At 36.4% G+C, this 19,553-nt stretch overlaps 1 protein-coding gene across 2 annotated transcripts in view; it reads left to right on the top strand.

Annotated features, from left to right (window-relative positions):
* PRKD1 (protein kinase D1) overlaps positions 1 to 19,553 on the top strand; it is a 150,248-nt gene that overhangs the window by 103,062 nt on the left and 27,633 nt on the right. The window contains exons 5-8 of one of the 2 annotated variants that reach the window (XM_050897978.1): positions 2,335 to 2,358; positions 12,698 to 12,908; positions 14,590 to 14,667; positions 18,196 to 18,400. In XM_050897978.1, the coding sequence (XP_050753935.1) occupies positions 2,335 to 2,358; positions 12,698 to 12,908; positions 14,590 to 14,667; positions 18,196 to 18,400 (518 nt within the window). The remainder of the gene's footprint in view (positions 1 to 2,334; positions 2,359 to 12,697; positions 12,909 to 14,589; positions 14,668 to 18,195; positions 18,401 to 19,553) is intronic. The other variant, XM_050897979.1, reaches the window with a different exon arrangement.

The raw sequence follows: 19,553 nt of genomic DNA, 5'->3' as shown, positions 1-19,553 counted from the left end.
CTAAGTGTTCATAAGAAAGTAGGAGAAATCTCCATTCTTTCCTTAAACAGATCTTTGTGGTGAATGTATGTATATGTCTGTATATATGTGTGTAGATGTATATATAGATGTACAGTATATGCACAGGCACATGTAAATATATGGTATACTTGTATATGCATTAATATAGTAGTTTTCCATCAGGAAAACAACTCTTCTGAGAAAAAAATGTAGGGACTGGAGTAAATTAGAATGATACATGTTTTTTATTTTTGGCATTTGTTCCTTTTAACGCTCATGGTCATAATATACTTGAATAGTTAAGAATTTATACTGTGTGTAAATGAATCCACTCCTAAGTGAAAGTTTTGAAAACCTTAAGGTTTAAAAGAGAGGAAAGAATTTATAAATACACACAACAATTATCATGTTTTCCTCTCAATTAGAATATTAAACTTATTAAACTTGACATACTAAAAGGACACTATTGCAAATGATGTAGACCTGGTGTTATATGCAGTACCATCTACGAACCATAATTATGTACTTATGTTACTGATTATCATTAGCCTAAAGCTACTTGGAAATTAAGGTTAACATTATGAATCTGTATTTTTAATTGAAAAGCTGCATAAATGAGTAAGGTGCTTAAGTTCTGCAAAAACTGCAACAACAAATCTTTATAGATTATTCATAATTCTCAGTGGCTTGTTTCAGAAATGCTGACTTATTCAGACCAAGACAGAAAATTTTGAGGAAGGCTGGCCCTAATTCTGAATTTTTTCTGGAATTTTGATTAAAAAAATTGTATGAGTGAGCGTCCTGGTATACTCTCTATAAATATTCACTGCACTGTACAGTTACAAGATAGCAAAAAATTTCAATTTGAAAACATTTTTAATTATATGACTGTGTTGTTTGCTGATACATTCTTATATGAAATACCTGTTTTGCAAAGCTACTTACTTTAAAACTGTTGAAAATACTAAAATTGCCAGTGAAGAAACACAGTAAGTTTATATACACTGCAGGCTATACTTCTCTAAGAACTTGTAATCATCAGTGTACCCATGCTGATGATTCAGAACATCACACATGCGCACACACACGTGCATACACAAAGAAAATATGTTTACAGTAGCTACAGGGATGGGCATTAGCCTAGAGAAATGAAATAGCTTTCTGATTTCACTGTTATTTCAAGAAATCATGGTATCATTTACCAGATTTTCAGAAGTGCTCTCACATATGGCTTCTGTATGTCTTTTGTTTTGTTTTGGGTTTTTTTGCACTGAATGTGTTTCAATTTTTTTCCCTTTTTTTTAAGTGTGCATAAGCTTTGTCAATTCTCCTGTATCAGAGCTGTCCTTTGGACTCCATTCTTTTGCAGTACTTGTGAGATAAGTTTTATGGCAGTTTATACTGTGGTACAAATCAAAGCATGCACTTTGAAATGTGTTTCATTTTTCTACAGTCTGTGTGAATATACTAAGAAACATCCTCCTCCTTCATAAAGTCGTATCATCTGTTATTAGTATTGATGTGGCACTTGAATCACTGGTAACAAAATATAACCTCTGTTTGGGACCACTGAATTCAATCAGCTATCTGTCAATTCTTTAAATAGGACTAAAGTAAATGTTATTTTTACCCCTATTTACTATGTAGAGTCAGAGCAGTTGAGAGAGAAGGAGTTCCTGGAGATCTTTCATAGATGGAATTATTAACTAAGTTATTTCAGAACCTTTTTGTCGATGTTGTCTGAACCAGAAAGAAGCCAACTTTAGCTGAGTGTTAAATTTAGCTTGTAAGTCTGGCTTCTGGAAAAATGCCACTTATGAAGTGAAGAAGTTATGCCCTAACTTATGAAATTGTGGCATTCGAAAGATCTTTGAGACAGGATAATGTGGAATCCTGCAAAGGGTACTTTAATTATCCTTTCATAGGGAACCACCACACACAGACACAGTTTCAGTTTGGGTATAAATGTTTTCATTAGCTAATAAAGCATTTCATTTAAGCTGAAAATTGACAGGGGACTATATTTGAGTACAGCTTTAAAAATCTACCTCCAAAGAATAAAATCTGGGCAATATCCTTTTTTTGATTCTTAACTTAGTAGCATAAAACTCATCAACAGAAATGCTAAAAACAAATAAAACCAGGAGGATGCTACGTAACCCAGATTTTTACCTATCGTAGGTCAAATGCAATTGTTTTGCATTCTATAACATAGCATGAGAGTGTAAAATAATCGTACATTCATGCTTGCTTCTAAAGTAACATTATTTTCTGTCTTTTTCTCCTCCTTATTTCTTTGTTCTGTTTTTTCTTCTTTCCAACTTCCTGTCTCAGTCTCCTGTCAGCCCTGGCTATGAGGTATGTAGTGAATTTACTCTACTCCCTATCGTACTATCAGGATCATCCTCTTTTATGATTATCAGTGTCCATGTGAAGAAATGCAGGAATTTAATCAGATTAGTATATTATAATCTTCAGAACTAAAGAGCATTTGTTTGTCTTTTAGAAAGAGTATACCCAGTGCGAAACTCCAAAGTCCAGATTCCAAAGTGAAGGTCATAATTCTTATACTAAATGGTAAAATTAGCTAACATTAAAATATTTTGATACAAAAGTGCCTTTTTCATTTCTTAGACATGATAGAGGTCATTGGTTGGACTGAAGCCCTTTTTTACTGGTAGTAACACATGCGAAGAAAATTTTAACTTCACTTTCAGAACATTGGGAATTTGCTGGAGTAATGTAGAAAATAAACATTTTATTTTAAGCTGAACAAACCTGACCTTTAAGTGCTTGCCAGCAATAAACTTCTAATACCATAATGCAGTGTAGTAGCTTTTTTCCACAATATGGTTGCATTAAAAAAAACAGTCAAGGATTCTGTATTTCTGTGGAAATAAACATGAACAGCGTACAACTAAGTTACAGCTGTATATAAAAAGAGTATCAAGTCTAAAGGAGAAAACAATTTTTTTTTTTAATGGATACTTCATGTCAAAAGTTGTCCTCTTCGGCTTTCAATGTGGATTTTCCAAAGAAGTTTGTTTCATGTTTAAAGTTTCAAAAGTTTTTGAAACTTTGAAATGTTGACATCTTTCCCTTGCAGCATATATTTGAGATGCAACCAGAGAAGAGCAGGCTTTGCAAATGTTTTCCTTTTTAGAAATACTACGTAGTTAATCTGAGGAATATTTTGTTATGCTGAAATGAAGATTATCATGGCCAAACATCTATTTCTTTGAAAGAAATAACTTTATTTCTTCCGAAAACGCATATGTTCTTATTGTAGTGTGCCCCAGAATCGCAACTCCACGAAATACCCATAAAACAATACAAACAAGCACATATAGAAGAGCGTTTTTATAATATCTAAAATAATTTTATTCTAAGTATGTGCTATCTGAAAAATGATGAATCCATCCATCTGGATGGTGATGGATTACCCTAAATTAACAGTAATTAAAAGTAGTAATGAAAAAAATACAGGTATTTGGAGGAAAAACAAAATTGTGTTTCTTTTGTAAAAAGAAAATATGTTAACCATCTATGTTTTTACTTTAAAATACTTTTATATGACACAATATAATTTTATTTCTATTTATTTTTATATATATTTCCATTATTTTGGTAAGTTTTATTCATTCTTTTAGAAGCGATGAATGTTGATATGTTAAGGTAATTTTATAGACACATTGGAAGTGATTTCTCAGAAAAAGCCTAGCTGAGCTTTGCATTTAAAGTAGGAGTGCTGAGTCTCATGGGGCACAGGTAAGTGGAATATTACAGAGTTACTTACATATTATCTTTGCTTTTTGATGAAGAATCAGGAATTATTTTTTACTAAATAATTTAAAATTTAAATAATTTTAGTTAAAAACACTATTTACGTGTCACTGACAGAATACAAAGCAGCAGGTGTTGCCTGCCTCTGTAGAGTTGTTATAAGCAGAGCTGGCTTGAGGCTTTTCAGCTGTATATAGAAGAGTGATTTTGCAGAACTAGGACAGTAGAGTCTCTGGGAGAGAATTGTCTTGAGTTGTAGGTGGCCATGTTACCTTTCTTCCCTTGTACCCAGCTCTTAATACAGCTGCTCTTTTCTCTTACTCCACTGAAATAAGGAGTCCTCGTTTCCAGTGACTCAAAAATTCCCGCTGTACGAAGCCTTCCTTGTCCACACTCAGACAGAAGACGCATCTCCTTTTCCCAGTTCCAGTTCCTATAGAGCCTCATATGCCTCCCCTGCTCACTGGACTGGAAAAAAGGAGCCCTTGAGGGAAGGGTTAAAGAAGAGCTAGGGTGTTGCAGCTGAGAGCAGCTTCGTGCCTTAAGCCAGTTGTAATTAGGAGTCCTTTTCTAATGGCTAGAGTAGAGTTCATTAGACTGAAGATCCTCAGAGGCAAAATTAGTATTTCCTCTTGAAGAAAGACACTCAAGTTAACTGTGCATTAGTACCTCTTATAGGTATGTTCTATTCCTGTCACCCCCAAGTTATCCTTCCATGCTCCAGTGATGTACACTGCACATTCCTGTCTGTCTTATGGGAACTTACTTTCAGTGTGCTCATTTGTTTAATAAAAAACCCGATGCTATTTTGGGGAGTGCTCCTGGAAATTTTTTGAAGTCCAAAATCTAGATGTTATTTAAAAATAATAAAAGTGTAAAATATAGGCTGTGAACTAAACCAATCCTAAGTAATGTTTACATTGATTTAGTGCCAAATTCGCCAGGTGAATCTAGGGTCATACACTGAACAGAACTGAGAATCAAGAACTCAGTGAATCTGACACTAAAAGTTAAATACTTAAATAGGAATTTAAGTTAATGCCACAATCTTTTAGGTATCATTTTTCAGTTTTCTTGCTTTTATACAATTATTTAAAATATTAAAACATATTAAAGGTAAAAAACAACTCAACAAAAACTATTTAAAATGTAGTTCCTTTTTTCTTAAAGCATTGCACGTCTATGACATTCAAAGTCCAACTGAACCCTGAATTAAAACATTATAGGATAAAGAAGGTAAATTTGGGATGGCTTACCTTACATAATGCAGTGTGATAAAATAATAGTAGTCCCTATATTAGCTGCCATGCACTAAATACTGTAGGACTGAATTTCTTGTGACTAATTCAAACTACATTAGAGCTTTTCTGACCGAATTTGCCCCAATATGATTGTTTCAGAAGTTCATTACAGCTAGATGAGATCTAAAAGATGATGAAGCCAATTATTTTAAGTTAAAAGATGTATATTTAGGAAAGCATTAAACATTGCATCAATTGTGCACCTAATATTTTCCAAATATCTAGGAAGACAGGTAGAAGAGAAAATGGTAGACAGCTTAAGATGTACATGTTCTGAAATTTCATATGTGCCACGTCTGCTGATGTTTTTGAATGCAACTTGTTTGTGATCCCTTGGAGAGGTTTTGTGGGTATTTGATTCTTCAGCTTGAAAGAGGAGAGCAGTTCAGGTTATTCTTGTCCTCAGGTAATTGCCGCTTGTTCTTAAATCCCCTATTTTGTTTTTAGGAAAGACATACAATAATAATAGTTGTCAGCTCATGATCCTTCATATAAGTCACCATGGCTTAAACTGAGAACTTGTAGATGCTCTGCAACTGTGACAGTAGGAATTCTTTAGGAGTGTATGGTACATCTAAGCAAATGTACACTCAGAGCTAAGTTCTTGTAGGTTCTAAGTACTAACACACGGGTTTGCACATATTGAAAATACAAAAAAGTGGCAAACCCAGCAGCACACATTTTACTTCCTACAGCATCTGTGAAACATCATTCATGTTAGTGCTGGATCTTGTGAAATGGAAAATCCCAAAGTGCAATTTGTATTTTGAGGAATAGAGGCAATCAGTGCAACCTTATATCTCCGCTTACCTGGCCCAAACATGTTCAATGGTGCTTTCCCTTCTAATATATAAGCTTGTTTTTCTGCATTGGTAACATCCTACTGCCCCCAAACTTCCTCTCTTTAGACAAGCCTCGCCAGGCTGGTTTGTCTAGACCTCCTCTGTCCAATACCAAAACTTTGTCCAAACCAGTGGCTGTGGTTAAGCCCAAAGACCTGCTGGTTATCGCTGATTTGGTAAGGATGGTATGGAGACAGTGTCAGATGGGACGCATTTACACAGACGTTGGGGGGGGGTTGGAAAAAAGGCAATATTCATGTGTGATAGGGTGAACGAGAATTGTGCAAAGATTCCCTGAAGGGTTTTGTCTTGAATTACAACTTGGCTATGACACCTTTGTATCATGGTATGTGCCTTTTTTTTTTCTTTCTTATTAGTTCTATGCAGTAGGCGCAACTGAGCTGCTGAGTCTGGCTTATGATGTGGGCATTCTAGTAGTGCAAGAGACTTACATGAAAATAATTTATTACTTAAAATTATTATACTTAAAATTATGAAGCACATAATAGAAGATCAAACTAAACCTAATATTTTTGAAGGAACTTATGTCTGTAAGATGCAGGAAAAAAGCTTTGTGCTATGTAAGCCCTACTATGCCTGCTGGCACTAGCAAATCCTTTGTCAACAAAGGGCTTTTGTTTTGGGAAATCCCTGACTCTGAGAAGTCAGCGTAGTCACACAATGACTGCTGAAACCCAGTAATCTTCTCTTGTTACTTTACAAAATAAGACAGGTTACAGACAGAGCATTCAAGCCGCTGTTTGCTGGTATTGATGTCTGAGTGGAGGAACAGGGTACATAATAATTTCCATCTGTGGATAGTTTAATATTAACAGCTTGTACTGAAGTCAGTTCTTTGATGTGTTTACACATGTGACACTGAAGTGTTTTTCAGACCATAGCTATCTAACTATGGTGCTTGTAGGATTAAATCATACACTTGACTTAAAGAGTGCAAGAAGCCTTGAAAGACAACACAGTTGATTGCAGTCTAAGCATGGCATTTCAGTATATTTAACTGAAGATTTGTTTCCTTGAATTCACTTAATTACAGTCACATAGTTTAATTTGTAAAAGAAAGTCAACATTTGCATTGCATTAAAAATATAGTAGTTCCTGTGGTTACACAGATATCTAGCACCTCATTTGACAGTAGCTTCCTGTGAAGAAATTGTATATGAACATATTAAGACTTTATCCTGTACCTTCAATAGAGGAAGGAAATGCATGTTTCAACAAGTATGCTTCAACACTGAAAATGAAACTTCATGCGGACAGTTATTGCTGTTTGGTTTTTTTAAATATACATCACTTTTCTCAGTTGTCCAAGTAGATAAAAAAACCTAGCTCATGATAGTTTGTTTCTTTTGTTAAGGCAAACATTTCAAAATTGTAGGAATACCTGTGTTGTTTTTGATTGAATATTTCAGTGTAAAGTACAGGAATAATGTCACAATACTTTTTAGATATTGAGCCTGCAAAAGGTTAGAACTTCTTTGTGAACAGTTTTGAAAAATTATATATTTAGGAGAGTATAGGATGTGTAGCCTGTTCTCTTCTGAGTGAAGGTTACTGACTTGAATGTGTTTCCACAAGCATGATTTGAAGTAAGATGATCAAATGTCAAAACTGAAGTATTTCTTTTCTGACTCTTCTAGAACATGAAGCTCTTCAGTAAAGTTTTGTCAGAATCCCTGGGTCATTTTTAGTGGGACTGTTGAAACCTTTTAAAAGAAGTCAGGCAAGCAGCAGTCTGTTTTATGTTTTAGGCGAGCCTGCACAGCTGGATTGCAGGGGTGGTCCTTGTCTTTGTTCCCAAGAGGCCAACTCTGCATCCAGGCAGTCAGCTTTTATTGCTTCCCATTAGTCCCTTCAGCATCTCCCTAAATTTTCTTTGATTTCTGTCCCTGGGAGAGATAGATGTGGTGCTAGAAGACAGTCAAACTCACCCAGGTAATAAGAACAGCTGAATCCATTGGCAGGGAATCAGTATTTATTTCAGTTTCTTAATTGTATTTTGCAATGGATTTGGACAAGGTAAAAAAAACAGGAAAGATCTCCTGCTGAGGTATTTTTACCTTTGGAGTAGCAGTTATATGGAGGACTGTCTCCTTCCTGCAATGACAGGGTTCTGTACAATGACTTTGTGCTTCTGGGTACTGTAGACAAATTGTTGTGTCCTTGAATAGCTTTTAACAAAGCTTGCTAGATAAACCATGAGTAGCTTCAGTATATTCAAAAAATTTGAAGAAATTGAACAAGATGGAGGGGCAAGGCATCAGCTAATAAGAGTCATGCAGAATGCCCCATGTTGGGGAAAAGCTTGGCACCTCTCCCTTCTTGGAATTAAAAAAAGACTTTTTTCAAAATAAAAGAGTAAGCAAACACTGGATTCTATTAGATGTTCTCATAGTTTAAGGCATAATTGAATAGAAGTCTCTGGATGTGATCAGTGTCACTGGCTTGGTTGGACATCCGTACAGTTAAATATCTGCATGTTTCTTTGTGTTTGTTGTCACTTGGAAAATAATATTCTGAGCTGTTAAAGTATAGATTACCTTGCTGGGATGATTGTTCTAAAGGACTGTTTAGTGTTTGGAGCCGTGCAGGCTGTTAGTTTCCATGGTGTAATCCAGTTAAGCAATCATTTCCTGGGAAGTTTCCAGATCTGCTGAGTCAGTAGTCTGGCTGACTACCAGGAAAAACTAATTTATCTTTCTAACAAACGAGGCACACCGACCAAAGAAGAAGGTGCTTTGTGGAAGAGTTTCTTGCTTTTGCAGTGAAAATAGGATGGTTCCTGGTTTCCTTTTCTTTCAGGGGCTTTAAATTGTGGCATCTGTCTGATGCTGGGAGTGCTGGAAGTTAAAATTGAGGAATATTGACAGGAGTTTTGGAAGATATTGGGAAGAGAAGCTTGTCATTGACAAGAGGGAGGAAGTACTCCTCCTCCCAATCAGTCAGTCACCGGAGGGGTGTGGAGTGATGCTCTGGCTGCTGCTGCCATGAGTTCTCTGTCACCAGCTTCTCTTCCCTTGCTCTGAGCAGGAGCCGAGGGTCGCATTGCCTCCGGCTGGAAGAGGGAAGCAGTGCAAGTCCGTCATATCAGGCCTGGGCATGCAGGAGGGAGATCAGATCCATGACTGCTGATGTCTTTTCTAGTATGGGAGAAGGTGAAACTCAGCTTTATCTCTTACTTGACCTGAAGACACTGTAAATTAAGAATTGCTGGTGTGTTACACGATGTGCTACACTGCTATTGCGTAGCAGCCTGGTGCTTGCAGAATGGCAAAGAAAAGCTGAAATACTTTTTCTGTAAGTTGGACTGTAAGTAGAAAAAGCTCACAGATATTGCCTACAAAGAATTTGTTAGAATGAGTTTAGGCCTACCTATTTAGTTTCACTTGTTTTGAGGTGAAGGTGGTGAAATTGTTGTGTTCATTTGTTATTGAGCTTGTCACGCATTCTCAGTATATTATTTTTAACAGAAATATAAGCAGCAGTTTGAATATTAAAATCACATTAAAAAATTAAAGTAGAGACCAATCTTGAAGACTGATATCCTGCAGTAGGTCTTCTAATGTTTTATCTTTTGTTTAGTATCCATTACTGCTTGAACTGTAAACACTTCTAAATTACTACCAAAAATGGAGTTAATTGCCTATTCTCTAACATTACTTGGCAGCCATGTGAAGTGAGACTTGAAGTAAATCCTTAAAAATTATAACTGCATTGACCGATATAAATTTCGAGAAACAAGTTTAATAAACAACAGGAGAAAAGCTTTATCAATGGTAACTTGGTATTTGATCAAAGCTGATGGTATGATGAGTGACTGTTGCAGAGTTATCTTTCAGAAAGGGTTGACTCAATGTAGAGCATCTAGAATTCACTTTTTGTCCAACCTGACGTTTTCTCAGAACCATCCAGAAGCATATACTAGCACATTAAAACTGAAAAACTTGCCATCAAACTGAAAAAGCAAAAATTATAGCAAATAATTTGTCCCACACTCACACTGTACCACACCTGAGATTTGATCAGACATCATCTAGGCAGCACATCTCAGTGGTCAGAGCCAAAGCTGTAGGGAAGCCTGTCTCTCTCTCTTAATCATGTAAGTGCCTACGATTAGTCTCAGTACATTTCAGCAACACTGCTGAAGTTTCTAAAACCTGCAAAGCATTTGGTAAGAAAAACTGGGCCAAACCAGTTTTCGAAAATCCTTTGAGCATGAGGTTAACTAGGTATAAGTAATTTGGACTTTTAAAAAGCTTTTAGCAGTATTCAGTTGCCAAAATAATTTTTGATTTGGTACTAATTTGGAAAATGAAGGCAAAGAATGACAATGCAAAGTAGATTTAGTTTAGACGATATTAGATAGGGTTCTAAGAGAGATCATAATGTTAGGAGATACTTGGATCACTCGTACTTCAGACAAGAGTAAGATTGTCAAGAAATAGCTCTAGTGGTAAGAAATTTCAGTGGTAAACTGAAATATTAGTTTGTTGCAGTGACATAATGAAAGCAAGCTGTAGAACTCTTTCTCCTTAAGAAATTCTTACTCCTTTTCAATTAAAGTACACTTTAAGAGAATAGCGTCACTACATGTGAAAAGTCCACCAAATGTCCATACTCAAGACAAAGACAGCAAGTGTTGTGACTAATGCCGTGCAGGTGGTGATTAGAATTAAGGCAAACCATTAAAGAATTACTTTATTCAAAAAGTAAATACTTATATTAAAATGTAGTATGTCACACATATAACTGTTCTTGTGAGCACTGAAGAGCAAATTCAGAGCTAGGTATCTGACCATAGCATAGGGTTGAGGATGTGACTTGTAAGGCACTGCACTAAGACTGAAGGAGCATCAGTCTGGGCCAAAACTGTCCCTATTCTACATACAAGACTGAGAGGATGCATAAGTGTTTCTGGCTCCTCCTGTGAGCTTTGTCCTGTCCACAAGTACTGAGGGCTGTCATTTGCAGGTAGTTTGCACAAGCTGAGCAATGCAGTTTGTGCTGTATATGTGGGCTCATTCTTTCCTTCCTGCTGGGCTTCTGCTCTCCCTTCGAAAGTCCTGTTCACCTTGACTTCATAAGACTTAATGCAATCTGCCTTGGAAATATTAGGCAAACAATATTGCTAACTAACAAATATCAAATAAATTTAGTCGTAAACTGAGACTAGTTTGGTTTTTTTTCATATACATAAGTGCTTTACAGAGCGTGACGATCTAAAACTCAGGAAGTAAAAACACATGATATCAAAGTATGTACTCATACTTTTTCCACTATTATTTGTGATAAAGAAAAGACAGATGCTTTCTTATACTTGTTTCAGTCTAGTTTGTTTATGGTGACCAGGTACCTGCCTCATACAATGTATTTTGCATGTTTTTACTTGATATGACAGGACTGCATTTATACAATGGATAAGCATGTGATGTTGGCATTGTTGTCAGTTAGCAGGGTAGCTCTAATGTTAAGCAAATCTATTGCATATGCCTCTTTGGAAAGACAGATAGTTCTACAGTATAACCAAAAGAATTGATCTTCACAGTAAGAAACCTATCTGAACTTCAGAAGGAAGAAACTTTTTTTTTTCCCCCTCCCCATGGCAAATACACTATGAAGGCAAAGCCTGGACCTCCTTAGGTTCTTCTGCCATCAGAATGACTTTCAAATACCTCTTTACTCCAAGATGCTCAGACAGAAACATACAGAAATGTATTTTTATATTTTGGTGACCAGGGAATAATAATCAATCAGCCTTCTCAGATGAAGAATTTCCTACAACGTTACTAGTTTGAAGCAAAACTGTTTTTCAAGTTAGGCCAATTTGAAGTTTCAGCTACTACAACTTTTTGAACAGTGCAGGCTCACTGGGAATGACTCGTTTTCTAGCCTTCAGTTACCAGATTATTTGCAGATGATGGGAAGAATATACTGAGTTTTAAATGGTCAAGCTGCATCTTGCCGCTTTTTTTCTCCTTTCCATGTTAACTGTGGGTGTAGTTTGGTTGTTTCTCAAGGGCAATTCTTAGAAGGCAGTTTTCTGGGTCAGGTGTTTCCTGGGGTAATTACCCATGTTTACAACTAAATGAATTTAGTAAAGAAAATAAGGTAACTCATTTCTTTCAGGGATTCTTTGGTTTCTATGCCTTAGACTGTGTCTCACTTCACATACATATTTATATATATGCATTTAAATACCTGTTGTGATCTATTGTGCATAATCTAAATGTGGTAAGGTTAGTGATAGGAAAAATTATGAATAAAAGGAATTGAAAATACTAATCTGTTTTTTATCAAAACCTGCATGCACATAGATTAAGGTAATAATTTTCTTAATGTTTATGCAAAAAAATACAGCCTTTCAAAGTTACCTTTGATACAAAACAGAAAATGAGAGGTAAAAAAGGCTTGTGTTTTTATCAGAACGCAAAATGCTTTTCTGAGAAATCTTCAGTGAATATTTTCATTTTGATTAAAAAAATTAAATATTTTTTTAAAAAATAAAAACCCATTTCATCCACAATGTGAAATGTATGATAGTAGTGTTGGCAAAGGTCTTGTTTGCTACCAATCCAATTTTTCAAAAGCAGTGTGAGGGGTATGTTGCATGTTCTATTAATTTGTAAAAGCACTTACATTATTTTTTATGACATATGACTTACTGTTCTTGAGGTGAGTATGTATGAATATGATACTTTTTAAAAAATGAATAAATCATGATTATTTCAAATGTTCTTTGTATGTATTTCACAGCAAAAGACACCATCAGAATCATTCACTGGGCGAGAGAAGAGATCAAATTCACAGTCCTACATTGGACGACCTATTCAACTAGACAAGATCTTACTGTCCAAAGTTAAAGTGCCTCACACTTTTGTCATCCACTCTTACACACGGCCAACAGTTTGCCAGTACTGTAAGAAGCTTCTCAAAGGGCTTTTTAGACAGGGTTTGCAGTGCAAAGGTAAGTAAATGCCCTTTAGGAACATAAAAGCTAAGCATAATAAAATCAGTAAATTAGCGTTTGAGTAGTTACTATGTAGCCTTACTCAAGATTTCTTCACGAAACTATCTAGGTGTAGGCACATGTACAATTACATTGGATTAAGCTGGAATCAAAATTACAGTAATTGCTGTTCTGCTGGAGCTGGCTGCGTAGCTGTTCATTCTTACCCTGCGGTATAGCTGCAGTAGCTCGCATCTTTTTCATTCAGGTGTAAATTATCTTGTATTTGGCACTGGGTGAGTGTGTGCTCACAGGCAGTTACAGCAGAATAGTTAACACAAAGGACTGTATTCTTATCTTCATTGTTTTCAAACTACAGTCTTATGCTTGAATTGAAGCATGTGCCAGAGTCCCAGCAATTCAGGGGTTTGGGGGTGTTGTAATGGAAATAAAATAGGATGAGCTTATATGAGAATTTAAAAACACATTTTTTCAATGTGACTAATGTGCTCTCAAGTCTCATGGTGTTGTACCTTAGCAGGTGCCGAAGTGAATCAAACCCCTTGGATTGTAGCCTAGATTACTGGCTCACCTTAGCCAGCTAGAGTGCCCATAAATACAAAGCGTTGTGCATGCTGTGATGTTAGATAACGTTGGCTAACAGATTCTTAAGATCACCTTCCTTCTATTAAAATAAACAATAACTATCATAGAATTAATCAGTATACTTTGTGTTGCTTCTTTGAACTAACACCCTACAAAAATTCAAGGTTGCATTCATTTGACTTAAGATGTGATTCTAATGTGATTTCACTAAAGCAAAATCTCTATGAAGGCATCACCTGTTTCAGTTCATTTTGAATCCCAGTGACATAAGCAAATATTAACCTGATTTTTTAAAAAAAATATTCACCTACAGTTTGGCACTGCTGTACCTCAGTTGGTTTTTGGATCAATCTGAAGTTAAATAATTACAAGGGTATAGATATCCTTAGTATATGTCTTCCTTCCTGACTCTTCGCTTTTCCAGGTGTGTTAATAAGTTGCAGCTCTTAGTTTAAGTAAAATGTGTTCGTAAGCCAAAAGAAAACAGTTAAGATGACATCTAATAAAGTGCTACGTACACATATGAAAAAAGTAAAGGTAGAGTGAAATAAAAATAGCTGGAAAATAAGGAAGGTATTGAAGGACCCCTCCACTGAAAGCTGTCTAGAAGTTGCTTTGCGATGCAAAGAACAAAGATTTTCTCACTTCCAATTGTTGGCTAGGGTTCTGTTTCTGGCTAGGCTGTTTCAATTTTCAGTCTTCAGCATTTGATTTGTAGTCAGTCATTTAAGCTGCAGTGGATACACTGCAGCCCGATCTGCTTCTTTCACTGGAAAAGCAGCTCTGGCTTTGCAACCAAGCACTCGAGTCTCCTGAGGCAAGCACATGCTTCAGCTGCGGCTAGTGCCTCCACCCAACTGCCCTTGGTAATGCTTTCCTTCCCCCTCAGGGAAGCACATTTCTAGCATCTTCATCCTGTCCCTTCCACTGGCAGGTGGCATGCAGCCAGGCTAAGGAATGCTCTCTGGACACGTTAACTTTGTATGAGTGAAATGGTAGGGCTTGACATTTATAGGCTGCATAGCAGGAAAAAATATAATTGTGTCACAGAAAAAGAGAAATAATTTTACCGTATCCCTTTTTTTCTTAACAGACTGTAGGTTCAACTGTCACAAACGCTGTGCTCCTAAAGTGCCAAATAACTGCCTGGGGGAAGTTGCCATTAATGGAGGTAAGTTGCCTTAACAATTGTTTCTGTCATTGTTTAAACCATCAGTTAAATAAAAGAGAAATGTAAAACTGTGACGTGTATGAAGACATGTTTTTCCATGGCTTGGGAGTGGCCTTTCCTCCGCAGTATTTCTGTTGTACGTCAAAGATGAAGTGTGGGAGGAACCCTACGAGTGGCTCATACACCATCAGCTCGGAGCGTGTGTCTTCCAAATAGGTGGAAGTGACACTGACAGGCAGGCTCAGCTGTGCCACAGAGGTGGTGTCAGCAGCAGCAAAATGGCCGGGTGATCATGGCCTGTTGAATGCAGAATGCCAGAGTAAAGCAAAAAGCCACACGCATGAGAAGTTGGCATTCACCTGTCAGATACAAGCACAAAATTGCTTTTTAATCTGGGGGGAAAAAAAGTATTTGTTTTAGGATAATCTTCCTGAGAAGGAAAAGCATACCTGGAAGAACTGGGAAGGCCCTCCAGGAAAAAATTCCACCGCTTACTGTTGGCGTAAAACTAATCATATCAGTTGCCAGAAAAAAAGGCTTGAATATCTGTTGATTTTCCCATACGTGTACTGTCGGTTTTGTGTCAAGTATAGGAATGTATGGGTAGGCTTGACAGACAGTACTGGAGAAAAAAAGGGTGGTTGTAGATGAGTTGTTGATTGCCTTGAAAATGTCACTTTTCTATGTGATAAGGGAATGAGAAGTGTGGTGAAGTGTTCAGTTTCTAATGCATATTACCATGTGATGTTGTCAGCCTAAACTGCTTCTGAGGTTAATAAAGTATTGCCTTATTAGGCATCCTTTTTCAAACTTTAAGTCAGTGATCTACTTTATTGAAGAGATATCAAGAATTTCCAAAATTAGGATTGTTAACTAATATTTTTCATAGTATTTCTCATAGTAGTGTGACTGTATTACTACAAAGTTTTTCTGTTTAATGGCAATTAGTGTAGGCAAAAATATTTCAGATGCTGAGTATCCAACTTGAAACGTGATAAGGTGCATGATTTTTTGGAAAGTTGATGTTGCACTCCTACTGCATGTCCTCTCTGATGCACCTTAAACTGGACTCTTGGAGTCACTATTATTTTTTTTTAATCTTTACACCATTTATACCTCACTTAACCATTAACCATCCCATAACATAACTATTCCTTCAGGAGTGCAAGTAATGATGCTTATGGAAGTTTATGTCTTGATTTTCAAATCCAAGAGCTAAACGTACACCGTGATATGGTAATTCCATTGATAACAGTATAGAGTTTTCCCTGAGATTTGCAGTCAGAGAGAGTAACTAAATCTGCTTATAAGTGATAAAATTTTTCCTGCATAGGTGCAGTTTTAGAGAGGAGTGCAAAACAGGATTGATCAAAAGTGCTAAGAGAAGAGAGGAAGGCAAGCCTTGTTTCTGGACAGCTGGAGTAAATGGACAAAATTTACATTTGTTTCTGAATTATTCCTTGAAGTTCCCTCTTGCCATCCGAGGCAGCTGCATTTCATCCCTCCAACACACCCTGGGTGCCCCCTCCCCACCTTTGCCCCACAAGCAACATGCTACATTTGTTGACTGGCCTCCTACACATGAATCTGATGCCGGACAGATAGGAAGTGATGGTTTGTCTGAGGAAGAGCTGAGTGAGGAAAGCTTGTGCAAAGCCACTTGGGGTGAGAACGCATACTCCAAGCTTACTCCAAGTGTACTTCTTGAAGCTCTCCATCTTAAAATTTATAGAATTTGGCTTTTCCCCACCAGATAATATCCATAGTACGGTATCCATAGCATCAAAGTAGAACTCTTAATTGTGTGTCCTGAATGACTGATATAGGGTCCTTAGGATTATCAAAGGCAATTTCATCCTGGTATGTCATTTCTATTTTTACAGTAATTTGGTTCACGTTATTTTCAAACTTAATAAATAAAACACAGTATCTGTCACTCTGTCCATCTGCTGTGTGATACGTCTTCCCCAAAATAGTAAGTGAGGGAAGAGCTGAAGCAATAAAATTCCAAGTATGGTCTCATTAATAAACACATTATATACTAAATGTGGGAGGCTATTTTTAACTGATTATGGGTTTATTAAAAATAGAGATTTAAAAAGTGTTGTAGGAATAGCAGAGCGCGCCTTGCACTGTAAAGTGTCATTCATGACTGGATGACTGTTTCTGCTAGAGGTGAAGTATAATGTGTCTCTTAATCACACATCAGTAACTTATATCCAAATATTTTAAGACTTCTGTATATGGAAACAAACCTTTCAGCAGTGCACTTCCAATTTGAATGAAATGCCATCAATTTAAACCATTTTGCTGTCAGCCAGTTCAGCGTGCTTTTTCTTTTGGGGCATTGTCTACCTTGACTGTCAAGAACCTTCCTCCACACAATTAGGCAGAAGTTTCTCAGTGAGAATATTTGGTGTCTTCCATGTGATTTTAACCTTACTTCAAATTTCTGAAACACTGCAAACATCCCAGAAAAACTAATGCTGTCTTTACTATCTGACAGGACTGATGATTTTGACATGTTAGAACACAGCCTGTATAGCAGCAGGTTGAATTTCAGAAAAATGCCTTTTTTTTTGGTGTTTGGTTTTTGGTTTTGGTTCGTGGTTGTGTTTGTTTGTTTGGTTTTGTAATGTAAGACCTTAGGTAAATAAGTTTAAATTTTTCTCTTCCTTTCCGCCTTCCAGATAAATCCATTCACAAGTGGCAGTACAATAAAAAGTTATTTCTTACTTTGATCTTGCTTAGGCATATCTAATCTTGAAACTGGAAAGTTTAACATGATTTAAATATAAGCTGGAAGATACTATTAATACTATGCCATAGTCAAATAAGTTAAATCCTAAGCGTTCATATTTTTTCTATGCTATCTTACATTGGACTTTTTGATATTTATTTAATATTTCTTTTCTAAAGGCAGGGAGTGTTATTTCAATAGTATGGATTACTGTGCCATATTGTGTAGCCTTCACAGAGAACACTGGTGCAAAGGAAATAATTTTTTCCCCCAAAATACAGTTCACATTATAAGTAATTGTCTTGGGGGTTATTTTAATAGTTCATCGTCATGTCATCATCATATTACAAAATTCCCAGTTTTGAAATTACTGCTCTTCTAGCATCAGTTCGCAGCTGTAGCCTGCCAACAGCCATCAAGCCAGTATACAGCATTCAAGCTGTATAGAAAATCTGCCAGAAGATCTCAGAAATAAAGCTCATGAGCATAGAATGTTTGACAGAAGCCCATGGATAAGAAATTCTGCTTTGACTTTGGCATTTTTTAATAGAAAGTTGTATTTCTGAAAATATTTTGATTTGATGCATTTCCAGCTTTCTGTAGTGATTTTCTAAATGACTGGTTAAAAACCACACTTCACCAGTACACATAGAGTACTGAGTAGAGATGGACCCAGGCAACAGAGTTCCAAAGAGAACCTGAGTTTTTCTGAAGCTCAAAGTGTGTCAGGATGTTGTGATTGGAGTATTGTATGTTTTCAGATAATAACTTCAGAAATGATATTCCAGATCTTCTTAGTCCTGGGGCTGAGTCTGATGTGGTCATGGAAGAAGGGAGCGACGACAATGACAGTGAAAGAAACAGTGGTTTTATAGACGACATGGAAGAATCTATAGCTCAGGATTCTGAGATGTCAATGACAGGATGCCATAGTGACAATGGGGAAATGCAGGATGCTGATCCGGATCACGATGAGTCTAACAGGATGATCAGGTGAGCTGGGGAGTGAGTGTACCTTCCATCTTCTTTTGTATTTATTTGTAAGTATCATGTCTAGGGCTCAAAGGGGAATCTACATGGACGCTATACTTACTCATTGAGAAAGGAGAGAGCTAGTGATATGTGGTGGTTTTGAAATTGCAATGAGATTGCTTCGCTGAATATGTGCATTAGGAATTTAAGAGAAGCTTAAAAATTATTGTCAAGTTGAAGTAACAACTGAAAACTGATGCACAAGTAATTGTTATAGGTCTGTTCTCTTATGAAAATTATATTGTGAAAATATTTGTGCATGAGCAATAGAGAACAAATTTATTTATTTGTTTGTTTATTTATTTTCCCAAACATTTTTTCCCTGACTAATAGTGCAATGCCTGGTCATTTAAATGAACAAAAGTGGAAAAAAAAAAAAAAGTGTAAGTGGCTATGGTATAATCAGCTCTAGATGAATTGTTTGCTTTTTTAGATACCTTTAGAAAGAAGGAAAGTTTGACAAACTTGAAGTAGTAGTTTGAAGCAAGTTACAAAATAGGTTAGTGGTTTGAAATGACTAATCCGGAAGGAAAATAGGAATTGAGTTGTGCAACTTGCCTCAGAAATGTCTGAAGAGAAGAAAACATTATTCACTTATTGGAAATGTACAGAATAGTAGGGAAAAAAGTAGGGATTATTCACTGTCAGGGAACCTAAAATGAATTAAGATCCTTTCAGCTGTAATTTCCTTGATGCAAGGGATCTGTACCTTGAAGAATTATAGAATATTTTTCTTTCACAGGTCCCAGTTTGACCTGCAGCTTCCGCTTTTATTTTGCTTACTAGGAGTCTGTTTCAGTGACACATTCCCCTTAGCTCTCTGTTACTAACGTACACCTGTTGCACTAATAGAAAGCAATCCATTTCAACAATATGCAGTTTTACCTCCCGCAGCACTGAACTGTTTTTCCTACTGTCATATTCATCTGCATAGACACTATATATAAGCACCTTGTATCATTGGAATATAAGCCTGTGCATGTATCACAAAATCAGTGTCATATAATATTTTGAATGTCCAAGTTGTATTAAATGGACAGGATTGCAGGTTTTCAAAATATAAATACTCAATTATAACTAATAAAAACATTGATAACCAAGGTACACGTTTTAC

The sequence above is a fragment of the Gymnogyps californianus genome, chromosome 5, assembly GCF_018139145.2.
Source record: "Gymnogyps californianus isolate 813 chromosome 5, ASM1813914v2, whole genome shotgun sequence".
Taxonomy (NCBI): domain Eukaryota; kingdom Metazoa; phylum Chordata; class Aves; order Accipitriformes; family Cathartidae; genus Gymnogyps; species Gymnogyps californianus.
The sequence above is the reverse complement of the archived record's forward strand: the minus strand, read 5'-3'. Positions and strand labels throughout refer to the sequence as shown.